Below are 21,739 nucleotides of genomic sequence, written 5' to 3'. Positions count from 1 at the left end.
GCAGGGGAAGGTGAGCACAGCTCTGATTTCCAGCACGTCTCTATCCTTTCTAAGTAAACTGAAACAAGTCTTCCAAAAGACATCCCTTATAGCAACATGAGCAGAAGGTGCTGCACGGAAGCACAATGAAGGCATGCAAAACATTTGCAAACCTGCAGGATGCTTTCTCTGAGACACCTGGCTATGCTGCTTTTGACAAGCGAGTCCCAAATCACCTTAAGAGATAACAGGGGTATGGCACTCAAAACGCCAGATCACCTTGATGACGTTAGAGAGCCTCAAGACCTCTTCATACTTGAATAACCTTGGGATTTCCAGAGGTATTGCAAGATGGCAAGCTCTGATGCAGCCAGAAGTGCAACGTTTCATTTGATACCTTCTGCTTGCTCCAGATGCTGACTTTTGTGGCTCTCCAAACTGAAATGGAAAACAGTACTTTCCTTTTCATCTTTATCCCACCTCTAGGACCGCTTGAGAGGAAAGACTTTGCCAGGAACCTCTCTCTAAGGAACACCAAATGGAAACAGATCCCATACCAGGAGGACACTGCACCTGTCTTTCCCGTGGAGACAGGTGGACCCATGCAGCAGGCTTCTGGGGGAGGAGCAAGTCACTGGCAGCGGCCTTCTGCAGTTCCGTGCACAGGCAACCAAGTTCAGGTGCTTTTGTGGCAAGCTGCCAGCTCAAGCCTCTAATTAATTAAAGGGCTCTTCTTGCCAGGGATATTGGCCATTTTGACATCTCAGTTGGAGACTGGAGCTCATGAAGGTTCAGCTTTGGAAGGACAGCTCTGCTTTTATTACGTTTGATCTCCCCAGTGGGAAAAGCCAAGTGCCTAGAGTTGCAATAACCATGTTAAGTGTGAGATTCCTTTGCCAAAAAACAGCGCACTCTTTTCTTTAACCTTCCCTTGGGGAAAACTCCCACTGAGTCATTTACTGGGTTCTCTGCTTATCCTTGCAATTCCACACCAGCAGCACCATCTTTTTTTCAACATATGTAGGCAGTTCCACAAGCCTGCACAGTCTGTGGTTTTAAAGATCATTAAATCGAGGCTCCGTCCCAGGGCAGGACAGAGTGCATGATCTCCTGTGACAATAGTTAAAGCTCTAGCAACATCGGAGAGTTATCCCCCTCATTCCCATGGGGCAGGCAAGTCTCTGAGAAGACGATCTCCAGCCCCTGACCAAGAACACACATAGTCCCGGCCACCAAGCAGGGAACACAGAGGTACGTTTAGACTTGCTGTGGTAAGAGTTTAGAATGGGAGGGGTAGACTGAGTTAGTGGCTCTCCCTGGGAAGGTTATTCACAACCTCTTCTCTGCTATGAAAACATTTTGTTTCTACAGTTATTATAGAACTTACCCTGTTATGATTTATCCAAGTACAGCACTGTTTCCTCCCCTGCTAAATTATGACCTCATTTGTGATGGGGGTTCATTTGTCTTTTATCCTCCAAACAATCATGGGAGACCTTCAACACATATTAAATAGTTAATTAATTGGGTCTAGGTGAATCCAAACCACCCTCTCAGCCGGAGCCTACAGAAGATGAGAACAAATTTGGCACGTCTGTGGGGAGCAGGATAGGCAGATGGAAGCAGCTTAAAACTCAGACTTTGTGACCTGATATATTAGGTCAAGGAAGGAAGGAAGGAATGAAGGAGCAGAGAAAGCTAAATGGAGAAATGAAAAAGAGAAAGAAGAAGAAAGAAAAAGAAAACAATTATGGAAAGTTATTGAGATTCATAGGCTAGAAATTATAGCTGCAAAAATAATCAGTGCTAGATTCTATCTACAAAAAAAAGACAAATATAAGCTCTTTCCTCAACACAATGACGTTTTCATGGTCAAAGTCTCAGTATTAGTGAAATGCTAGAAAGCTAAATCTTCTTTGTTAATCCTAGAAACAAATGTGTAAGCAACTACAATCTCCATAGATACAAGCAGGCTTTAGGTGTCAGGCTAAATTTACCTAATCTGATACTTACCTCTGCTTGAGCTGAGTAGAAGCATAAAACTTAAACTATCAAAAACTGTTTGCATGAGAATTTGGTAACAGGTTCAGAGCTTGTCCAGAGGAAAAGGCAGAACTAAAGAATGCCTGGAAGCTTCAAACTTCAAGAAATGTCACAAAATCTACCCCTAAGTCTCCAGACTTCTATAATGAAACGGCTCACTTAAGAGTGCTTCTGTGACTTCAGGATGTGGCCCTGTGCACCCGGACTTGTGAATTCTGAAAGCTCCGGCAAGACCCAGAGTCAGCAACAAAAATGGGGGTGGGTAGTGTACCCGACTCAGTAGTCTCTCCCTTTACAAAAGGAGGAGTTGTACTAGAAATGACCCCTGGTCACTTCCAGCTCTAAAACTCTACGGTCATTACTTCCTATGACTGAAGATAGTGGTAGTAATGATAGCACTAGTAATTCACTTAACTTTTTTTTTTTTTTGCTGAGAAAGATTTGCCCTGAGCTAAGATCTGTTGACAATATTCCTCTCTCTCTCCCTATGTTTTTCTCCCCAATGCCCCAGTACATAGTTGTATATTCTAGTTCTAAGTCCTTCTAGTTCTTCTATGTGAACCACTGCGACAGCATGGCTACTGACAGATGAGTGGTATGGTTCTGCGCACAGGAACCAAACCTGGGCCACCGAAGGGGAGCATGCCGAACTTTAACCACTAGGCCATCAGGGCTAGCTCGTTAACATGTATTTTTTGAGGAGCTACTCTGTTCAAGTCTCAGTTCATATCAGTGAATAAAACAGATCAGAAAAATCCCTGCCATCTTGGAATTTATTCTATTGGCAGGAGAAAGAGATAAACAATACACAAAATAAATACACAGTATCTTAGAATGTGAAATGAAAAAATAGGTGGCTTGGAGGTTCGTGGGGCAGGAGCAGGTCGCAATTTTAAATAGGGTGGTCACCGAGAAGGTGCTGATAAGGTGATAGAGTTGTATCACTGTGGAATACAACTCTGCCTCCTTCCCTCCAGCTCCTCCTCACTCCCCCAGCAAAGAATGAGCTCTAAGCACTCATTTGCAATGTTTGGGATAAAGACAGGTGGTTCTGGATTCCATACACTCTCCTTTCAGCTGTTATTGCCCAGTTTTGGTTTTTATTGTTGCATTTTCCAGTCCCACTCTCTGAGAGGCAGTATGGTGCAGGGTTAAGATCACAGGCTCTGGACTGTTCCAATTTCTGGAACTGGAGTCTCTGCTCCATCACCCATGAGCACTACAACTTGGCCCAAGTTATTAGCCTCTCTGTGCCTCACTTTTCTCTGTGTAAAATGAGACAAAGAATGGTATCAACCTGTAGAACGGTCGTAAGGACTGAAGAGGTGGATGAAGTAAAATCCTTAGGGCAGTGTCTGAGGGCTGTTCAGGACCTCACAATGCAGCCGCCACATTGGCTTCCTAAGCGAGGCCCTGCCCTCACCACACCACAGCTGTCTCATTAAGTAGTTGGCTTGAGCTCCAACTTCAGGAGATTACAGCAATCATCAAAGTGTAGAATTAAAATAATAAAGAAAAACAACCAACATGGACGGAGAGAAAGGGGAGGGATTATTTGGCCTGTACAGATCACTTATGAAAACAAAGGAAAAGCACAGAGCTAAGCCACTAAATCAGAGGTTGCAATTAGCTCAATTGTAGAGCGAGTCAGTCCCATTCTGAGCAACAATAGCAAGAGTGATCACTCTTAATTGAGGTAAATGAAGTATTCTGACTACTCCACTTTTATAAAAAGAGTTGTAAGCCACTAAAGAGATCCAATTTACATGAGCTCTTCTCCATTCTTCTTATTGATTCATCTTTTAATTTTTTCCTGCTTCTTTTCACATCTAGTACATTTTGCTGTAGACTAAGAAAACAAGATAACCGCGTCTACGAAAGCTCCTCTTTCAGAACAGATTATGTGAATGAAATGTGTGTGTAAGCATGCACAAGCACACAAGCCTCTGTTTAAATAACCAAAGCCCAGTGTTGATTATGTAAGATTCTGGAAAATCTGAAAGGAAAATGGGTAACAAAGGAAGGAAAAAAATTGCCATTGTGCCCTTGAGCCTCAGTAATACAGCAGCTAAGAAGAAAATTCTCTAGAATCACAAGGGAAACTCACAACTTACAGCCAAAAGCTCAAGGTAATATCTTTACTACTTCAAAAAAACCTAGTGAAATCAAGCTAGCAATTATACAGTTAAATGGAGTACAGTTTGTGGCATTTACCCACACACATAAAAAACGCAAAAGTATATTTTAGTGTGATTCTTGAATGCCCTTTTGCATGTGTAATTTGCAAGATTAGTCATCACTTCTTTATTTCTGCTACCTCACTAAACTATTTTGACAGTTGGAATTGCTGTGACAAAAATCTGTATTTTATTGTAGCTCAAAATAGTTTTTTTTTCCAGGTGTATGGGGGTGCTGCTAATTATTACTGTTTCAAATATATCCCAAAATATGTATTACTTGGGCACTTATGCATGAACCACAGACTGCGAAGGTCATATTCTTGAAACTTGTTTTTCATGCAGATGCAGCTGGGATAATTACAGCTCGAAGGGGATTAGAGCAACATATTTCATGACATTTACCCTTAACTACCTTCCTTCCTATTAGCAACGTTACTGCTGCAGACAATGACTATGTTATACAATCTATGGATCTAAACGTGCTGTTTATTCTGAAGTGACAGTGACAATTATAGCAGCTGCTGAGAGAGAATAATGGGTGCTCTGGCATTGGCAGTGGCGTAGTTAGCAGGAAGGCCCAATTCACAAAAATGCCCATACCCCAAAAGTCAGGAAGTAATGCTACTGACAGGATTCTGTTGCACATTTTAAAAATTTATATCATTAAACTGTAAAATTAAGACTACTACGTTTAACTCACTGTAAATTATATTGGAAGTAAAAAATGATTATAATGTATTCCTTGATTCTTGCTTAGGGTAAGGGATACAAAAAAACAGGAAATACATTTCTTCCAGTCAACAGACTATTTTCCACAACCTATTTAAGTCCTGTAAACTGCGACTACTTGGTTTCACCTTGGGTGTATGCATCCTTCCCTTTGAAAATTTGAAGATCTTAAGGCTGAGAAAAAAACAATTCCTAGGCCAGGGATATAACACATTGACACTATGAATCATCAATATTCACTCTATTCAGTTATCTCTAATGGCTGCTACACTGAAAGCAAGGAAGTCCACATTTCCATAGCACTTTGTGCTCACCAACCTAAACCCTCCATCCATTGAAATGCCTCCTTTCAATGAAGAGAAAAGCCACAAGCCCACTCCACCCACAGTATTGGCCTTACCTGGCCCATTCCACAATAATGAAGGACACTCCCCCAACAAATGATAAGGCCCATGGTCAAAAAGGGCCCATCTTAACATTTAGAAAAGGCAATGGATATATATTTATTTGAGAGACACGGATATTTTACCTTTTATTATGTATCCCTAAGCAGGTAATAAGGTACTTTTACCCACCTATGAATGTTCTAGGTGCTGGCATAAGAAGGCACAAAAAGAATAGACTCTTCTCCTTCCTTTCTTTTCCACCTCAAACTTTCTTCCTGGAGGCTTTTGGAGGAATAATACTTTGCCAACCTAATGAATTAATAAGCATTATTAAATGTCTATGTGCTCAAAATTGTGCCAGGTGCTGGAGATACAGAAAAGTATATTCATTGTCCTATTAGGAAGGTTTTAGGTTTCCTTTACCAAGAACTATTTGCTTCTGCAGAGCTGGAAACCATAATAATATTGAACTTGAGTGCATTCTGATTATTAAGAATTAGAATTACTAAGAATTGAGACCCACATGAGGGTATTTCTCCAGTGCAACTACAGTTTATGTGTTTTCCAAATGGTGATGTTAGCCCAAGTCTACTGACGTACTTTCCTTGATACTGTAGCTCTTTTAGAGCAAAAAGATAAAGTGAGACTCAAAGAACCAAGGCTCAGATTATTCTCTGCAAGCATAGGGGTGGAATAGTATGAACATCTCATACTGAGACACTGCCCTAAGAATTTTACATCATCCACCTCTTCAATCCTTACAACTGTTCTATAGGTTGATACTATTATTTGTCTCATTTTACACATGAGACAAGTGAGGCACAGAGAGACTAGCAACTTGGGCCAAGTTGTAGCACTTGTGGGTGGTAGAGCTGGGACTCCGGTTCCAGAAATTGGTCTCCAGAGCCTGTGCTCTTAACCCTGCACCATACTGCCTCTCAGAGAGTGGGACTGGAAAAATGCAGAACAAAACTGGGCAATAAGAGCTGAAAGGAGAGTGTATGGAATCCAGAACCACCTATCTTTATCCCAAACACTGCAAATGAGCGCTTAAAGCTCATTCTTTGCTGGCGGAGTGAAAGGAAGAGATGGGGGGCGGGGAGCAGGAAGGGCTGTAGGGCTTCCCCTCTGTTCAAAGAGATACAACATTTCTTCCCATAAATTAGTGGCCTGTGTTGGCACATATGAAAAAAGGATAGAACTTTGCAAATACATATATATCATCCTTTATCCAGCAGAAAGCCCTACAGCAAGTCAGCAAAAACAGCACTCTGTCAAAAATGAATTTTCATAGCTTCCCAAAAATCTATTTAAAAAGTAAACAGCATTTACATTTACTTGAAATGATATCCTTCACTGTGACTGCTCCAGAACATGGGATTCTGTCTGTCTGCAGGGGAACTGAGGAATTTCCTCGATGCTCACAGGGTTGAGTTGGTCTCTGTGCCCTTTCTCGGGGCATGGGAAGAAGCCACTGTGACCTAGCAGCATGGAAATTCTGCCAAGAGGCTAAGAGTCATGGGAATCTGCCCAGCTGGCTTTGTGGACGTTAATGAACGCCGTCTAGACATTAAGTTTTGGTCTTTTAAAAAGGAAGCCAAATACAACACAGTTTCAAAAGGCCAAGGAACCAACTGTGAGTAAATATCTCAATCACTGATATTACTATCTTGCACTGTTTGCCCAGAGACCTTTTCATCACCACTGATGAAAACGTTGAGGCTTCCAATAACCCATTGCCTTCTATATTCTTAATCACGTCTTCCTGAAGGAATATTACCTTGAAAATGTGCTTAAAGCATCAACCACGTCCAGTAAAAATAAAAATGTCAGGGGCCAGCCCAGTGGTGTAGTGGTTAAGTTAGCACACTCCACTTCAGCGGCTTGGGGTTTGCAGGATCGAATCCTGGGCGTGGACCTAGCACAGCTCGTCAGCCACGCTGTGGTGGCATCCCACATGAAATAGAGGGAAATTCACACAGATGTTAGCTCAGTGACAATCTTCCTCAAGCAAAAAGAGGAAGATTGGCAACAGATGTTAGCTCAGGGCCAATCTTCCTCACAAAAAAGAAAAAAATAAAATAAAATAAAAACATCATCCAATGGGCTAAGAGATGACATTGGCACATGCTCTGCACACTCACAGATCATTGGCAACATTTTGGAGGAGCCCAAGTTAAAACCAAGGGCTGGATGGAATAGATAGCATAGTCAACACAGCCACAAATAATCCCACAAATTACTGCCACCAATAGATGGATTTCCTTTACGTTCCCACATACTCTAAAACCAATACTTCTTACGTGATAGGGGGAAATTTCCTAAATATACTATTTTTTTAAAGTTGTCATTTATATAGGTCAAGATATCAGAAGTCCAGGAAGCGAGAACAGAGAGAGACACACAGAGAAACAGAGCCCCACACACATACATAGAAAGACGGTACAATAAACCATCAAAATGGTAGCTGAATTTTTAAAATAAACTCTCCAACCTGAGGAACCTACATCTATGACTACAGACAGGGATTCTGGCTGGGATCCTAGGTTACTATATGTAGATGGAAGTCACAGCAGGATAAAACCGGGCATTTTGACATCAAACTGGAAAGCCACTGTTTTTCATTTCCAAGTAATTTGTGAAACAGAAATCTCTAAACTTTAACCCATCGCTGGGGTTCATCTTATCCCTGACCCTCACTCCATCCATCACCCTCACCTTTCCATCAGCCTTAGCCTATCTCTGACCTGTGCCCCAGGGGTGGGAGTCAGGGTCAGAGCAAAGATCCTCGGAGAAGGGGGTGAGGGTTGAAGTATGTTTTGCATATTACTTCAAATTAAAATGCTGGAAGTTCAACAGTGCTGTGTCAGAATGTCCCTACACAAAAACTGCTGGGTTAACACATCTGGGTCCAAATATCTTGCAGTGAGAAATGGAAAAGTATCAAGACACAAAATACAAATATCAATGAGCATAAAACAGGTGGCAAGAGACATCATAGAGCATGCTGGAGGATCATTCTCTGCTGCTCATTCAGGCAATACACAACCCCATGCGTCAACTTTGTGGGGCGGAGAGGTTACGGAGGGAGAAATTAGAAGACGTGAATTAGGCCTAGCCTATAAGAGTCTGCCTTGAGTTTAAATGCGCCCTAGAGTAAGTCATTTCCTCTATAACATGTTAACAATAACAACTGCCTTGCAAGAGAAGGTGCTCAATAAATAATCACGAATCAATGAATGAGTTCATGTATATCCCCTAAATGTTTTAGGTTTTCCAAATTAAGGAGTGAACTGATCATTGGCTGAAAATAAGAACAAGGGTTCTTATAACTCTATAAGGTGGGGTTTAGGAAGTAGGCCTTGGGGGATTTGCTATCTTTGGCTAAACTAAACACTTCAATCCTCCCCTCTCCCAGCTATTCATGAACACCTTATTTTAGTGCAGAAACTATCTTCATAAATAAACCCTAAATATATTCTTTTCTCAACTCTATAAAATGGAAAAAACCCTGTTCTTTAGAGTAAAATGGTCCCAGAATGACATTACGCTAACGGACAATATCATGTATGAGGCAATTCTATTCATTAAATAAACCTTTATTGAGGTCTTACTACCTGTGGGGTATTGTTGTATTATTCCTACAGAATCAGTCATTGTTCCTCCCCTCCAAGAGCTGCTACTTTAGGGGGAAGCTCGACCCATAAATAAGTATTTAGAATCTAATCACAGAAGGAGGGAGCAAAACACTAAAAGCAATACTTCTGGTCTCAGACTGCCTGGAGTCACAGCCTGGCTCCAGCACCTACTACTGGCAAGTTCTTTAATGTCTCTAGGCCTCAAATTCTTTACCTGTCAATGGTAGTAATGATATTACCTACCTCAGAGGTCTGTATAAAAATCAAATGAGATAATCCATGGAAAGCACTTCTCACAGAGCTGAGAAGATGGCAAGCATTTGACAAGTTGTGTGATTGTTGTTAGGTGTTACACTTGGAGTAAGTAGAAAATGTTATGAACCCAGGAGGTAAAACCGCTCATCTTTCCTGGAGAAACCAAGAAAATCTGTGAGAAAGACGTGACAGTGTGAGGGGTCTCTCCATGGAAGAGTAAGTTTTCCGAGCCAACAAGAGGCAGGAGGAGAGCATTCTAGGAAGACTCCAGCAACTAGCAGAATACTAGGAGAGGAGGCTGGAGATAGTGGGAATGACTTCTCAAGTTATGCAGAAGAGTTTGGGGTCTCTTTTGAATAAAACGGAAATCCCTTATTTGTTTAACATAAAGGTTTGACACAAACACATGTGTTGTAGTTTGTTTTCTGGAAAGTCACTCTAGTCGTGTTTTAGAAAATGGAGTGGCGAAGGGAAAGCTTGGTATAAGGAAAGAGCAAGGAGGGAGTTGTTACCACCCTCCAGAGAGATAAGGAGGAAAGGAAAGAGATGATAGAGAGATTCTAGGGGCATTTCAAAATGGAATTTATAGGATTTGATAGCTAGTTGGATGCGGGAAATGAAGGAATGGGAGGAACCAAGGGTGACACTGAGGTTTCTGGCTCAGAAAGGTAAAGCCATTAACTGAGGTGATGAATAGAAGAGAAGAAAGTTCAGGATGGGAGAGAATATGCAGACAGATTTGTTTACATTTAGACCTGGTCTGTGGGACACCAAGGTGGAAAAGACCGCTAGGTAGTCAACAACACAGATCTAGGGTTCAGAAGAGATTTCACTATTTGAGACACAGATTTGAGAGTGATTTTCTTAAAATAGACCCCATTTGAACAAGCAAAATTACCCAGAGATTGATGATCGTGTGAATGGTACTATCTATGTAAAATATTGTGGGGGAATATCCATAGGTTAAATAAATACTGTGGAAATAATACAGTTGTGCAGACTCAAAGCTGGCTGAACAATCCCACCTCTCCACCAAGATTTTTTTTAAAAGTAGATGAATTGACCAGAGTCATCTAATGGCATGGCCCCATTTGGCTCCCTGCTTCCATAACTCTTACCCACATGGGTTCTATCCTTTCTTCTTTCCCTCCTATTATAGAGCAAGACGTGTCCCTCCACCCACCTAAGGTTAATTCTGCGCTCTGGCATCCAGTCTTCAATCTTCTTAAGGATCTCACTCAAGGGATCGTCCCCTCTCTTTCCTTGGATCCATATCCCTTGCCTTTCTATTGTCTTCTTTCTAAAAGCATTTATACTCACTCACTCAAATCTACCCCATCCTAAGGACCCTTGGTCAACCCTATAATCCCCCTCTAACTACTCATCTCTTTCCTTGCTTTTGCAACAAATTCCTTCATCACTCAATCCTAAAGCCATTGCAATCTGGCTTCTGTACCCATCACTTAGCTCTTACTAAAATCAACAATGACCTACAGTATGATAAACCAATGGATGCTTTTCAGTACTTATTTTACTTAACCTCTCAGCAGCAGTTTTGATACTAATGACTACCTCATTTTTAATGACTCAACTTTTTTATTGATTTGATTTCAGTGATATCACATTCTTCTGATTTCTTCCAACCATTATGGCTCTATCTTCTTTCCTTCACATGTCTACAGTCTTCTCCCAGTCCTTATATACCAATACTCCTCAAGATTCTTGTAAACACTCCGCCTTCACTCTACACACCCTCCCTGGGCGATCTCCCCCATTCCCACTCTTTCAATCATTCTCTATATGCATATTCCTCCCATATTCATATCTCCAGCCCAGAATTGCTTTCCTGAATTACAAATCTACATGCCTACATGCCTGCTGGTCATCCTTACTAGGAGATCTTACAGACACCACAAACTTGACATGTACCAATCTGAACTCAACTTTCTTCCCAACCATGTTCCTATCTCAGAAAATAGCATGCTATTCTGCCAGTTCCCCACGTCAGAAATTAGGGAATCACCATTAGCTACTTCCTCTCCTGTATTCCAAACAATTATCATATCCTGTTGATTTTATCACCCAAATATCTCTTGATCCCCACCACTATTATTCTGATCCTGGCCACTACCATCTTTGGCCTAAATCATAGCCTTACACCTAGACTTCTTATCTGAAATCTTGCTTCTTCTGTCCCAGCACCTAAGTGATCTTAAAATAAAAATCATATCACATCATATACACCTACTCTCCCAAGTTCAAAGTCCTTTGAAAATTTCTTGTCACCCTTACAATAAATCTAAACTCTTAATATGGTTTTACAAGGCCCAACATGATTAGGCTTCCTTTTGTCTCACTGTTCACCACTCTCTATTTCAAGTTGTAATTCCAGACATTCTGGACATTTTATAGTTCTCTACCTCTCACTTCCAGACTTTCACACTTTTTATCTTTCTGTCTCCACTTGCCGTCACATGGCCAAGTCCCATTCATTCTTTGGGTATCTGTGTGAAGGTCACTTCTTCAGGGAAGTTTCCCTGACCTACTAAATTAGGTTATGTTCCCTTCATATATGATCTTGCAGCCTCCCAACTTAAAAAAAAATCATATAACCCATCACAATTGTGCTAACACAATTGTACTAACAATACATCATCCATGACAATTTTACTTGTTTGATGACTACCTATAAATTCTATGAGGGTAAAGATCATACGTGACTTGTTCACCATGATATTCCAGTTCATGTCACATAGGAGGTGCTCAGGGAACACTTGTTAACTGACTCGGTGGATGAATGGGTGGATGAAAATGAAGTCATAGAGGCTGACTGTGCTACTCTAATTTGCGTGTGACATAAAACTTGGAGAGGTAGTAAATAAGTAAACAGAACTGGGTTTATAAATTATCTCGATTGGTCAAAAGTTCAAAAATTAATAAAAATAAATACAATGGCCTACATTCATACCCCAAAATCATTTACATAAGTATAAAAGAGAGTCATGTTTTAACAGCAGCTCATGTGAAAATGTCTTAACAGCATGTGCAAGGACTTAAAACTTCACATGGCCAATAGAAGGACATGGCTTATAAGCAGAAATTGATGCCATCTTACACTGTATTAGTAGATATGAGTGCCACACACAAGAAAGCCTACAGCTTGTCCTTTCATCATAGCCCATGTCTTATGTTATGCCTGGCATACACCATGTATGTAAAAAGTCCCATAATGCTTTTGCAAAATGGACCACATCTGGAGAATATTACATGATCCTTGACATTGGTAACAAAGATTATGCAAAAAAAAAAAAAAAGAGGATAATCTGGTCTATAAGCAATCATAATAATAACTAATCTAGCACTTACTATGTGTTGGGCACTGTTCTAAGCACTTTATGTCTATTAACTCATCTACCATATGAGGTAGGTACAATTATTATCCCCATTCCACAGATGATAAAAGTGAGGCACAGATTGCTCATGTAACCAATCCAAGGTCACATAAGTAGTAAGTGACAGAGCCAGGTTTTGAAACCAGAAGGCCAGCTCCCAGTGGTCCATGCTGTTGGAAATCAATCCTATCAATGTCCTACTAGAAATAAAGAAGGAAAATCATTAGTCGGGGGTGTGGTGGAAAGAAGATTCAGAAGAAAGCATATTAACTGGCTTCATACTTAAGAAACTAGGCAGAAATCTAAAGGAGGCAGATACTGGCTCAGTAAAGTGAAGAACTCTCTAATACTCTGAATTGTCTCACTAGTGAACAGTCAGGCTCATTGGGTTCCCTGTCAATAGAATTTTCAGGTAGAGGCTAGCGGTCCATCTATATGTGATATCAATGGCAGTCCCCCTCTAGGAAAAACATGAGACTAGAGAACCCCTAAAGTCCCTTCACTCTCCAAGATCCATAATTTTAAGAATACTACAGGGACCTTACTCTCAGGGACCTGAGACCAAGAAAAACACAGCAGAACTCAATCAAAACAGAGATTTAACAGGCAATAAAAAACACTATCAAGATAATGAAATGGATGGCATTCAGAATTCTGAACAGTGGGCCCTCACATTACCTTTAAAGATGCATATCCCTGCTACCTATTTCCATATCAAGCAAAATCAGAAACAAAAACAGCATAGCAAACAATGTCACGGTACAGAATCCTAAGAAATGCCAAGTTACTAACATATGAGGCACAGGTCAACTCTTTATGCACCTGGTTTTCCGTATCAATAGATAGTGTCAAGAATTTATTTGAGTTGTTCAGACTGTGAAATCACTTCTTTCCCCTCAAGAAGGAGAAGATCTAGTTAAACCTGAGATTAAAGAAGCGGATAAAAGTGCCTCCTGGACTGCGAAGGCCAGGAATTGGACACGCTGCTACTGCTAGAGCAGGCAGTCTTCAGACGTGACCCGTAACAGGGACGTCTTCCATCAGATGCTAGCGAGGCTAATCCTTTTGCAAAGCATGACAGCTTCCCAAACTTGACTGTGGTGAATCCAAACCAGATTTTTATGCTATATGATCAGCTTTCAAAAACACAAAATCATTTTTATACTACACTGGGCTTAGGTTTATTAGATTTAAATTTGCAAACAAAGATATAGACGCCTGCAATGCAGCTTGCCCTGGACTCCCTTGATGCTCATCTTGCAGAATAAAACGTCAGATAATAGCAAGATAGAAATATACAGAACCAGAGGCTCCTCAAAACAAAATACTGCCAAATGATAATGAAGTTTTCCACATCCTTAAAGAGAACCATTCAAATTTCCATCTCTGAAGAAAGAGGGCTACAATATGTCATCAGAACATTCTCATTGATACCATACCTTTTCAATGAGTGTCATCACCTCTGAAGTCTTTTAGTACTCTGACAGCGGGTTGGAAGTCTTGGAGGCTGACTTACCTTTTTGCAGTCAGATAAGGACTTCTCACTGGCCAGTGCGCTGAAAATGGAGGTCTGCAAAACAGGAAGGTGGGAGACGCACTAGAACCATCAAAGTGTAATGATATTGACCCTGCCCTGTCATTTCCAATCTACGGTGGGCACCGCTTCCTATGACCCCATTGATTTCTCTGGATTTTAAAAAGTGTCTGTCCTTCACTGCTCCCACCACCACCCGATTCAAGTTGGAACATTCATTATGGGCCAATGATGCTCCAGTGAGGTAAGGACACTTATTTATCTTCCTTTCACAAACAAGGTAACTACAGCACGATTAGGTTGAAAATTTCACAATTAGGTTAATTGCCAAAGATCACATACCTGGGAAAATAGTTAGGTCAGGAACCAAAGCCAAGCAGTCTGATGCTAGAACCCACCTTCTCAACCACACATGGTTTATCTTAAAGAGATATGTGCAAAATGTCAAATGCCAAAATCTTTCAAATGACACCTGTTATGAGCCTGAGTGATGAAGTGGAGCTTCTCCCCATTTAAGAGAAGGGCTTGCCATCTCATCTCCACTTTCTTTAGCACACTCCTTCTCCCTGTGATTGACTTTTTACATATTTGTGTCTATATTTGCTTGGCCTCAGGAACCACTAAAAAGGCACTCAAGAATGCAAGACCAGCTGGGATTTACATGAAAGTTTGTTCCTCTTGGACTATCTTACGAAGAGTTCAATGGAGCCACGGTTAGCCACATAAATGGTATCGAAACTTTTTTCAGTAAACCTTTCTACTTTTTCTTTAACTATAAAACTAATAATGAGTCAATCTCCTTTCTAACCTACCCTCCTAAGGTAGCTAATAATAAAAATTTGTTTTCATCCTTCCATACTTTCTCTATTTTTATACAAATACATATTACATTATATGTAATTACATGTATTATATACTAATTATATGTATTACATTACATATGCACATATAGAAGTTTCTTTCTTTCTTGAGAGCATAACATCCTACTTTAGAATGTATTATCAACATCTTTCCAGGTCAGTTCACATAGATTGACTCATTTTTCTCAATGGCTGCATAACATTCCATAATATGGATACACCATACTCTATGCATGCTTCCCTTTATTGATGGATATTCAATGGTTTCCAGGTTTTGGTTCTTTTGTTGTTGCTTTTGTCTGTTTACTTTTGTTTGCTGTTACAAACTATGCTGCAATAAACATCTTTATATATATACATGCAATATATACACATATATATCATGTATGTGTATATGTATATATATTTTTATACTGATAATTTTATTCTATTTGAATAGGGTCAAAAGAAATAAAAGAAATGCATAACAAATAAAGACTTTGGTATGGCTTAAAGACCTAATGTATATAAACTTTTCCCACTTTCTCCTCACATAACATAAAAATATTTACCACCTCATCTAGGGTTTCATTTTGTTTGGGGACAAGCACTAGAGAAAGTTAAGAATCTGAGCCAGCATATATTCTGGCCCAAAATAATATGCAGTCAAAATACAGAAAACACAGATGTGTATACACATACAAAAAAAGCATCTTTCATGAAGAAAAATTAAGTTCAAGGTTTAGGTTGGTGTGATCTTTAAATTGGGTTTGCTGGCAGTTTTTATTTTGTTTGTGAGTAAAGGGAGAGATGTTGTTCAGAAAGTTTGAATTAAAAGGGGAAAAGGAAAAGAAGGTAAGAATTTTGGTGGTGCAAGAAAAGAGAGAAGGCAAAAGTCAAAAAAGAAGGATTAGATGAAAAGTTCACAAAAATAGACACAGCAGAACTATCATTCTCGATAAAAAAAAAAAAGGGGGGGGAGAAAATGGCTCCCATGAAGAAATAGCCATCTTCAATCAAAGAGAATGAGGGCACATGACTCATTCTTCTTATCATAATTGATCCCATGACCTAATTTTCGACCCTGACAGAGCCCGTGTTGACAGGACTGAGCATAGCCCTGGAAGTTCCATGCATCTTGTCCTTCGCTGCTGCCAGGTATATCTTAGTTTCTCTCATCTCTGTATTCCTTGGGGACGTAAGGAAAGACATTCTTGCTTGCTGTGCAAAGATTGGGCCAGCGAGGAGAGAGAGAAAAGCCAAAGAAGCAGACAGCTCTCACATGCTACAGTGAACCACCCCACCTGCAATCTTCGCAGCAAACGCCTTCCTCATGACCTTCCATCACCTTTATGCATTTCTACACAAGAGCAACTGTCATGAGAGAGGCCTCAATGTTCACTCTCAGATTTCTGCTCTAGAAAGGTAAAGACCCAACAAGACTTGGTCATCGCTGTAGCCCCATTGCCTAAACCAGTACCTGGCACAAAGAAGGTGTCCAAAAAATATGCACTGAATTGGTACGAAAAATGGCATCAGGTAAAACTGCAGTCCTTATCCCAGGACACTGTTTTGAAATCATGATGCTAGAAAAGCAGCCTCACATGCAATAACATTACAAATTAAAGCCAAAGGAGAGAGACAAAAGGTTCCTGAATAGTAGTAAGATACGTTTTCTCTCTATTTGGCATATATCTATTGTCCATTATCCACTTGGTTAGGCTAAATCAATTTTCCACTGTCAGGCCTATGAACATTTTTGGAAGAGAGAATTCTTTGTTGTGGGTGTGTGTGTGCTGTGCTGCGCATCTACAATGTTTTGCAGCATCCCTGGCTTCTACCCACCGATGCCAGAAGCATACCTCTCTCCCATGTCAGTTGTAACAACCAAAGCTGTCTCCGGACATTACCAAATGTCCCCTGGGGTGCAAAACCACCCCCAGTTGAGAACCACTGGTCTAAATTCTAAAAGAGCTACATATGGAAATATCCTGATTCCCTGGCTAGTGCAACTATATTTTTTCCAGGGAACAGAAGTCTAATGGTGGGAATTTCTCTTCCTGTTCCTGCTTTCAAGTCTCATTCTCTGCCCTAAATGGAAGTCAAAATCTGGGGAGCACCCAAATACTGAAGACTCCATGTGGGGGCAACTTGAGAGACTCTAATTGCATTTTTAACTAAGCTTAAGATACACCACTGGGGAGAGTAAATTCAGGAACATGTCTAAGAATTCAGACATTAGCGCTGCAGCCCCAGGGGAAATGATCTTCTAAATTAAACAATACCATTCAACCTTCGAGAGCAGTCTCAGGTGACCCGAGAAACATGTTTGGAGGAGAAATGAGAGCCAGAGATGGGTGAAATTGGCTTCACTAAAAAAATTAATGCAAGTAGCTCCACAAATGCTACCTTTGTAGAAAAGAACCACTTCAGCCAAAGGACAAATGTACAGTGAAGCCTCAGTACCTGAAATGAGTGTGAAGGAGGTATTGCATGGGTCAATGAGAGTCCGCATCCCTAATTTGGCCATTTTCTAAGGGGATTTTACTTATACGCTTGGTCGGTCTCATTTCGTTCCCATCGAAAGACTTTAACTGGCATTCCAGTTTCCTAATTGCAGCTATTGTGAATGACTTTGGGTGGGCTTTCTAAACCTTCCAATAACATGCTCACTTTAATTACTGAAAATGAAAGACTTAAAACATGGCAACTTACCCACGCTGTGACCTTCTTGATTGTTGCATCAATATTTTTCTACTAAAGAGGAAACTCCTAATGAGTCCCCTCCACCAAAGTTTGCATGATGCTATGTTTGTCACAGGAGCACAAGCACAGTTTTTTTAGAGTACTGACTTCTAACCCTGTTGGTGGGGTGATCACCATGGGGTGAACAGTATTATACATAAACAGTTGCAGCAATTTCCCAAAATGACTCTAGAAAGGTGAGGCCCTTCTGTTGTTCATTTATATATTGATGCCTGAAATTTCACTTATTAAAGCTCTGTTTTTAGCATAAGGTTTTGAATTATAATAGACAAACCCTCAAGGGATGCTCGGTCTAAGAGTCACTGCAAAGGGGAAAATTGGAAATTTCATGTGTTATAATTGTTGCTCTGTTAACCTTAGAGAACATTAGTTTATCGGATCCATTCCTACTAGCAGACTTTTGACTTTGGGATTTTTGTTTATTAAAAATTTCAAAAGCAGATTTTGATAGGAGAGAAATGAAGACTTATATAATGAGGACACTGGAGGACACACATGGTGATGGGAAAAGATCTAAAGACACAGGTCGCATTAGGCTCCCTAAAAAGCTGACTGTGAGATGGAGATTAGTATGCAGGAGGTTTTAGGAGGGAGAGCCCCCAGGATCTCCACTTTTAGAAGGAAAGAGAAGGGTGCAGGACTGGGCAGAGGGAGAAGTTGGGCTGTGATGCAAACTCAACAAAGGTCTCAGCCCACCAAGTAAGGAGCTCTGAAGCTGGGATAGACTTGTCCCAAGTTAGAGTGAAGCTAAGTGCTACCCTCGGAACGAGGCATGACCCTGGGCAAAATGCCTCTTTTCAGCCAAAGACGATTTCCTGGAGGGCTGCCAGCTGAGGGCAGTTGGCCAGCAGCACTCTCAGCAACAGGGAAATCTGGGTGGAGCATTGCTGGGTCCACTGCAATGTACTTTATTGTGACACACTTTTGCAAGGACAGATACTGGCTGTGGCTGATCTATTTTAGTTAAACATGGCCCCTTAGTCGAGCTTAGAAGTTTGCTGATATTTTATGATAGAGTCGTTGGACGGATAAATAAATGGACCACTTGCTCAGGAGTCTAGACACTTAATTCTTGTCTCTTCTTGACAGAACTTCTTGTGAACTTAAGATGGATCGCTGGCCTTGGGACCTTGAATTCTTCATTATGAAATGAGGAAGCCCTTATTCATGCCCTTTTGGGTCAGGAGAGCCTTGGCTAATTTTAAGAAAATGGGCCTGATTTTATCAGGCACATTGTTTGGAAATCAATGAGTATACTGCCTATTTCTTTCTTCCATCCTCTGAGGAAAGAACATTTGACTGAATAACATGATCAGCTCTTGATTATCTATAGAAGTAGAGAGGTGATATACAAGTGACCCACAAAAGCATGTTATAAGATGCCTTTACATCTGATTTTCAGACACATTAAATAATGGTTAATTTAGGAGACTGAGGTGCTTAAACACGTCTTCATTAAATTAACGTTAACAACCATTTGTAGAAAATTTCCGAGTGGGAAAGCCAGGACAACCAAGAAGGAAGAGCGACTTCAGATGGACAACTTTCACTGATAAGCCCATGGTCAGAGAACCCAGATGGAGGATCAGGGATTGATGGTTCCTCCAGTCCTACAAAAAGAGACTTCTGGAAGAGCAGCTGCTTACCCGATTCTCACTGGTGGGAGTGTTTTGCAAAGTGATTGAGCACTGAAAAGAGACTCCATATGTTCTATACTCCTTTTTAAAGGAAAGTTTACCTCTGAGAGTTATTACAATGTTGTTTTATTCCCACTAAGTTAGGTCTAGGAAAAGAAACAGAAATAGATAGACTCTACCTCTACAAAGCCAGTCTCCGCTATGTAATGTCTATAACTAAGATTTATATTTTAAAAACAGCACACATCTAACACTTACTTGGTTAAATTGAAACAAAGTCGAGTGTAAGAGAAGAGAATTGCTTAAGTATCAGATTATAAAAATTCAGGAATTAAGAAACAATCCCCAAGATAGATGGTAATGTTATGAAATTTTATTTCAAGCATCAGTTGTGCCTTGATGTGTACGTGAGTGTGTGTGTGGGGGGTGTGTGTTTCACTCTCAGCTAGATACCACCAGAGGACAGCCAGTTTTGATAAATGGTCAAATGCAGTTGAAAGCTAAGAACCATTTAAAGGAATGATGCCTGCATAAAGCATCTCCATTTGATACCTGCAATTTGCACCCCACAGACACTCTGGGTGATTTCTCACTTATTGGTAGATGTCAGGACTAGATCTACTCATATTACCAACAATTTGGAAGTCTCTTACACTTGAACCGATGGGTCCCAGAAGTGCACACTACTTAGACGCTTTCTTAGACATTTTACTTGGCCAATTTTAGGATTTCTAGACAAAGTATGAATTTCCATTTGGTCTTCGTGCTTTAGTAGACTGGTATTGATACATATACACAGAAAAGAGTGGTATCCCCTCCAGGAAAAGTATGGCATTCATTTTTTTTTTTAAAACTGCATAATTATAAAACATAACCAGCTAAAGAAAAAAATTATACCCCTGAATAAATGATAAAATTACAGTGTTTTCTTGTAGTCCATGAATACTGAAAATTTCAATTAACCAAGTGAAAAGGCATTGAATGTGCCAGCAAGATTTATATCCCAGACTAATGACCATCATCTGCATCCTATTTAGCTAATGAAGGTTTGGAACACTTGTGGATAATTAAGGGCAAGCTGATGGGAGGAAATTCGAACCATGGAAAGATCAAATCTATTTATGTCTGCATTTAAAACTAAACATATCTAATAGTTCACTCAATCAAGACATAATGTCTGTTCATTTGAGATAAGATTGATGCTTTTAAGTAGACAAGTTAGCTCCCAAACATGAAATTCATTCCTCATTCATTCATTCAATAAATACTTATTAAACACCTACATGTGCCTCTGCCCGGTGGGTCAACACAACAGCACCACGACCTCCCTAATGTTTTTCCCACCACGTTCCCTCTTCCACCTTAATTAGGTTTACAGCTCTGGTTTTTACTTTACCCAAGTAACTACCGTCCACCTGTCATGGATGGCATAGTCACGATCCAGGGGCGTGATGAGAAGTACAAAGTGTGCAGTAGGGCACCTGGCATTTTCTGAGACCTGGCAGAGGACTTGAGGGGTGAACCCCAGACTCACTAATAAGTGGGTGTTCATGAGAGGAAGACTAAAGACTGTTAGAGGGAAGACAACACCTGACGTTCAGAGGCGGCCAGAACAGGAATCAAGCTCAGCGCAGCTTTACTGATTTCACTGAATAGCTTACTGGTCATCTCATTCAACTATTATCCCACTTAAGTAGGGAGCATCTTAAAACCCCCTCTCTGGACCCCAGCCACAATCTCCAACAAGTTTATGTTTAACAAAGCTGATGCTTCAAGGACCAGCAATCCTAAGACCTATGTCAACACTGAAAATGGCACACCTAGCTGGTAGACATGTTGTAGGAAGTCAACTGATGATGGCAAGTCAGTCTTAGGTGCACACATTTGTGACTTTCAGAATCTCTTCCATGTGCGAAAGGAAAGCTAGGTAAAAAAACATCAGCAGAGGCCAGCCCCGTGGCTGAGTGGTTAAGTTCACGCGCTCCACTGCAGGCGGCCCAGTGTTTCTTTCGTTGGTTTGAATCCTAGGTGCGGACGTGGCACTACTCATCAAACCACGCTGAGGCAGCGTCCCACATGCCACAACTAGAAGGACCCACAACGAAGAATATACAACTACATACTGGGGGGGGCTTTGGGGAGAAAAAGGAAAAAAATAAAATCTTTAAAAAAAATTAAATTAAATTAAAAAAAAAATCAGCAATTCAAAGCCTACACATACCCAGCACAGCATAACTTTATCTTAAGCCAGCGGGTCTCAAATGTTAGTGGCATGAGAATCACCTGGAGGTCTTGTTAAAACACAGATTGCGGGCCCCACCCCCAGAAGTTCTGATTCAGGAGGTATGGGGTAGGGCCCAA

At 40.6% G+C, this 21,739-nt stretch overlaps 1 protein-coding gene and 1 long non-coding RNA gene across 5 annotated transcripts in view; one reads left to right on the top strand and one right to left on the bottom strand.

The window, feature by feature from the left end:
* The window catches only part of LOC123283828 (uncharacterized), a 28,311-nt gene extending 7,517 nt beyond the window's left edge, over nt 1–20,794 (top strand). The window contains exons 2-4 of one of the 2 annotated variants that reach the window (XR_011502163.1): nt 14,751–14,865; nt 16,067–16,400; nt 18,831–20,794. This is a non-coding gene — a long non-coding RNA (uncharacterized lncRNA). The remainder of the gene's footprint in view (nt 1–14,750; nt 14,866–16,066; nt 16,401–18,830) is intronic. The other variant, XR_011502162.1, reaches the window with a different exon arrangement.
* Nucleotides 1–21,739, bottom strand: part of RASGEF1B (RasGEF domain family member 1B) — a 698,380-nt gene that overhangs the window by 318,444 nt on the left and 358,197 nt on the right. For all 3 annotated transcript variants that reach the window (XM_070505531.1, XM_044766215.2, XM_044766219.2), the window contains one exon: nt 14,119–14,172. In XM_070505531.1, coding sequence (XP_070361632.1) covers nt 14,119–14,172 — 54 coding nt within the window. The remainder of the gene's footprint in view (nt 1–14,118; nt 14,173–21,739) is intronic.

This window comes from Equus asinus, chromosome 3, assembly GCF_041296235.1.
Source record: "Equus asinus isolate D_3611 breed Donkey chromosome 3, EquAss-T2T_v2, whole genome shotgun sequence".
NCBI classification, from domain to species: domain Eukaryota; kingdom Metazoa; phylum Chordata; class Mammalia; order Perissodactyla; family Equidae; genus Equus; species Equus asinus.
Note: the sequence above shows the minus strand (reverse complement) of the source record. Positions and strands in the feature narration are given on the sequence as shown.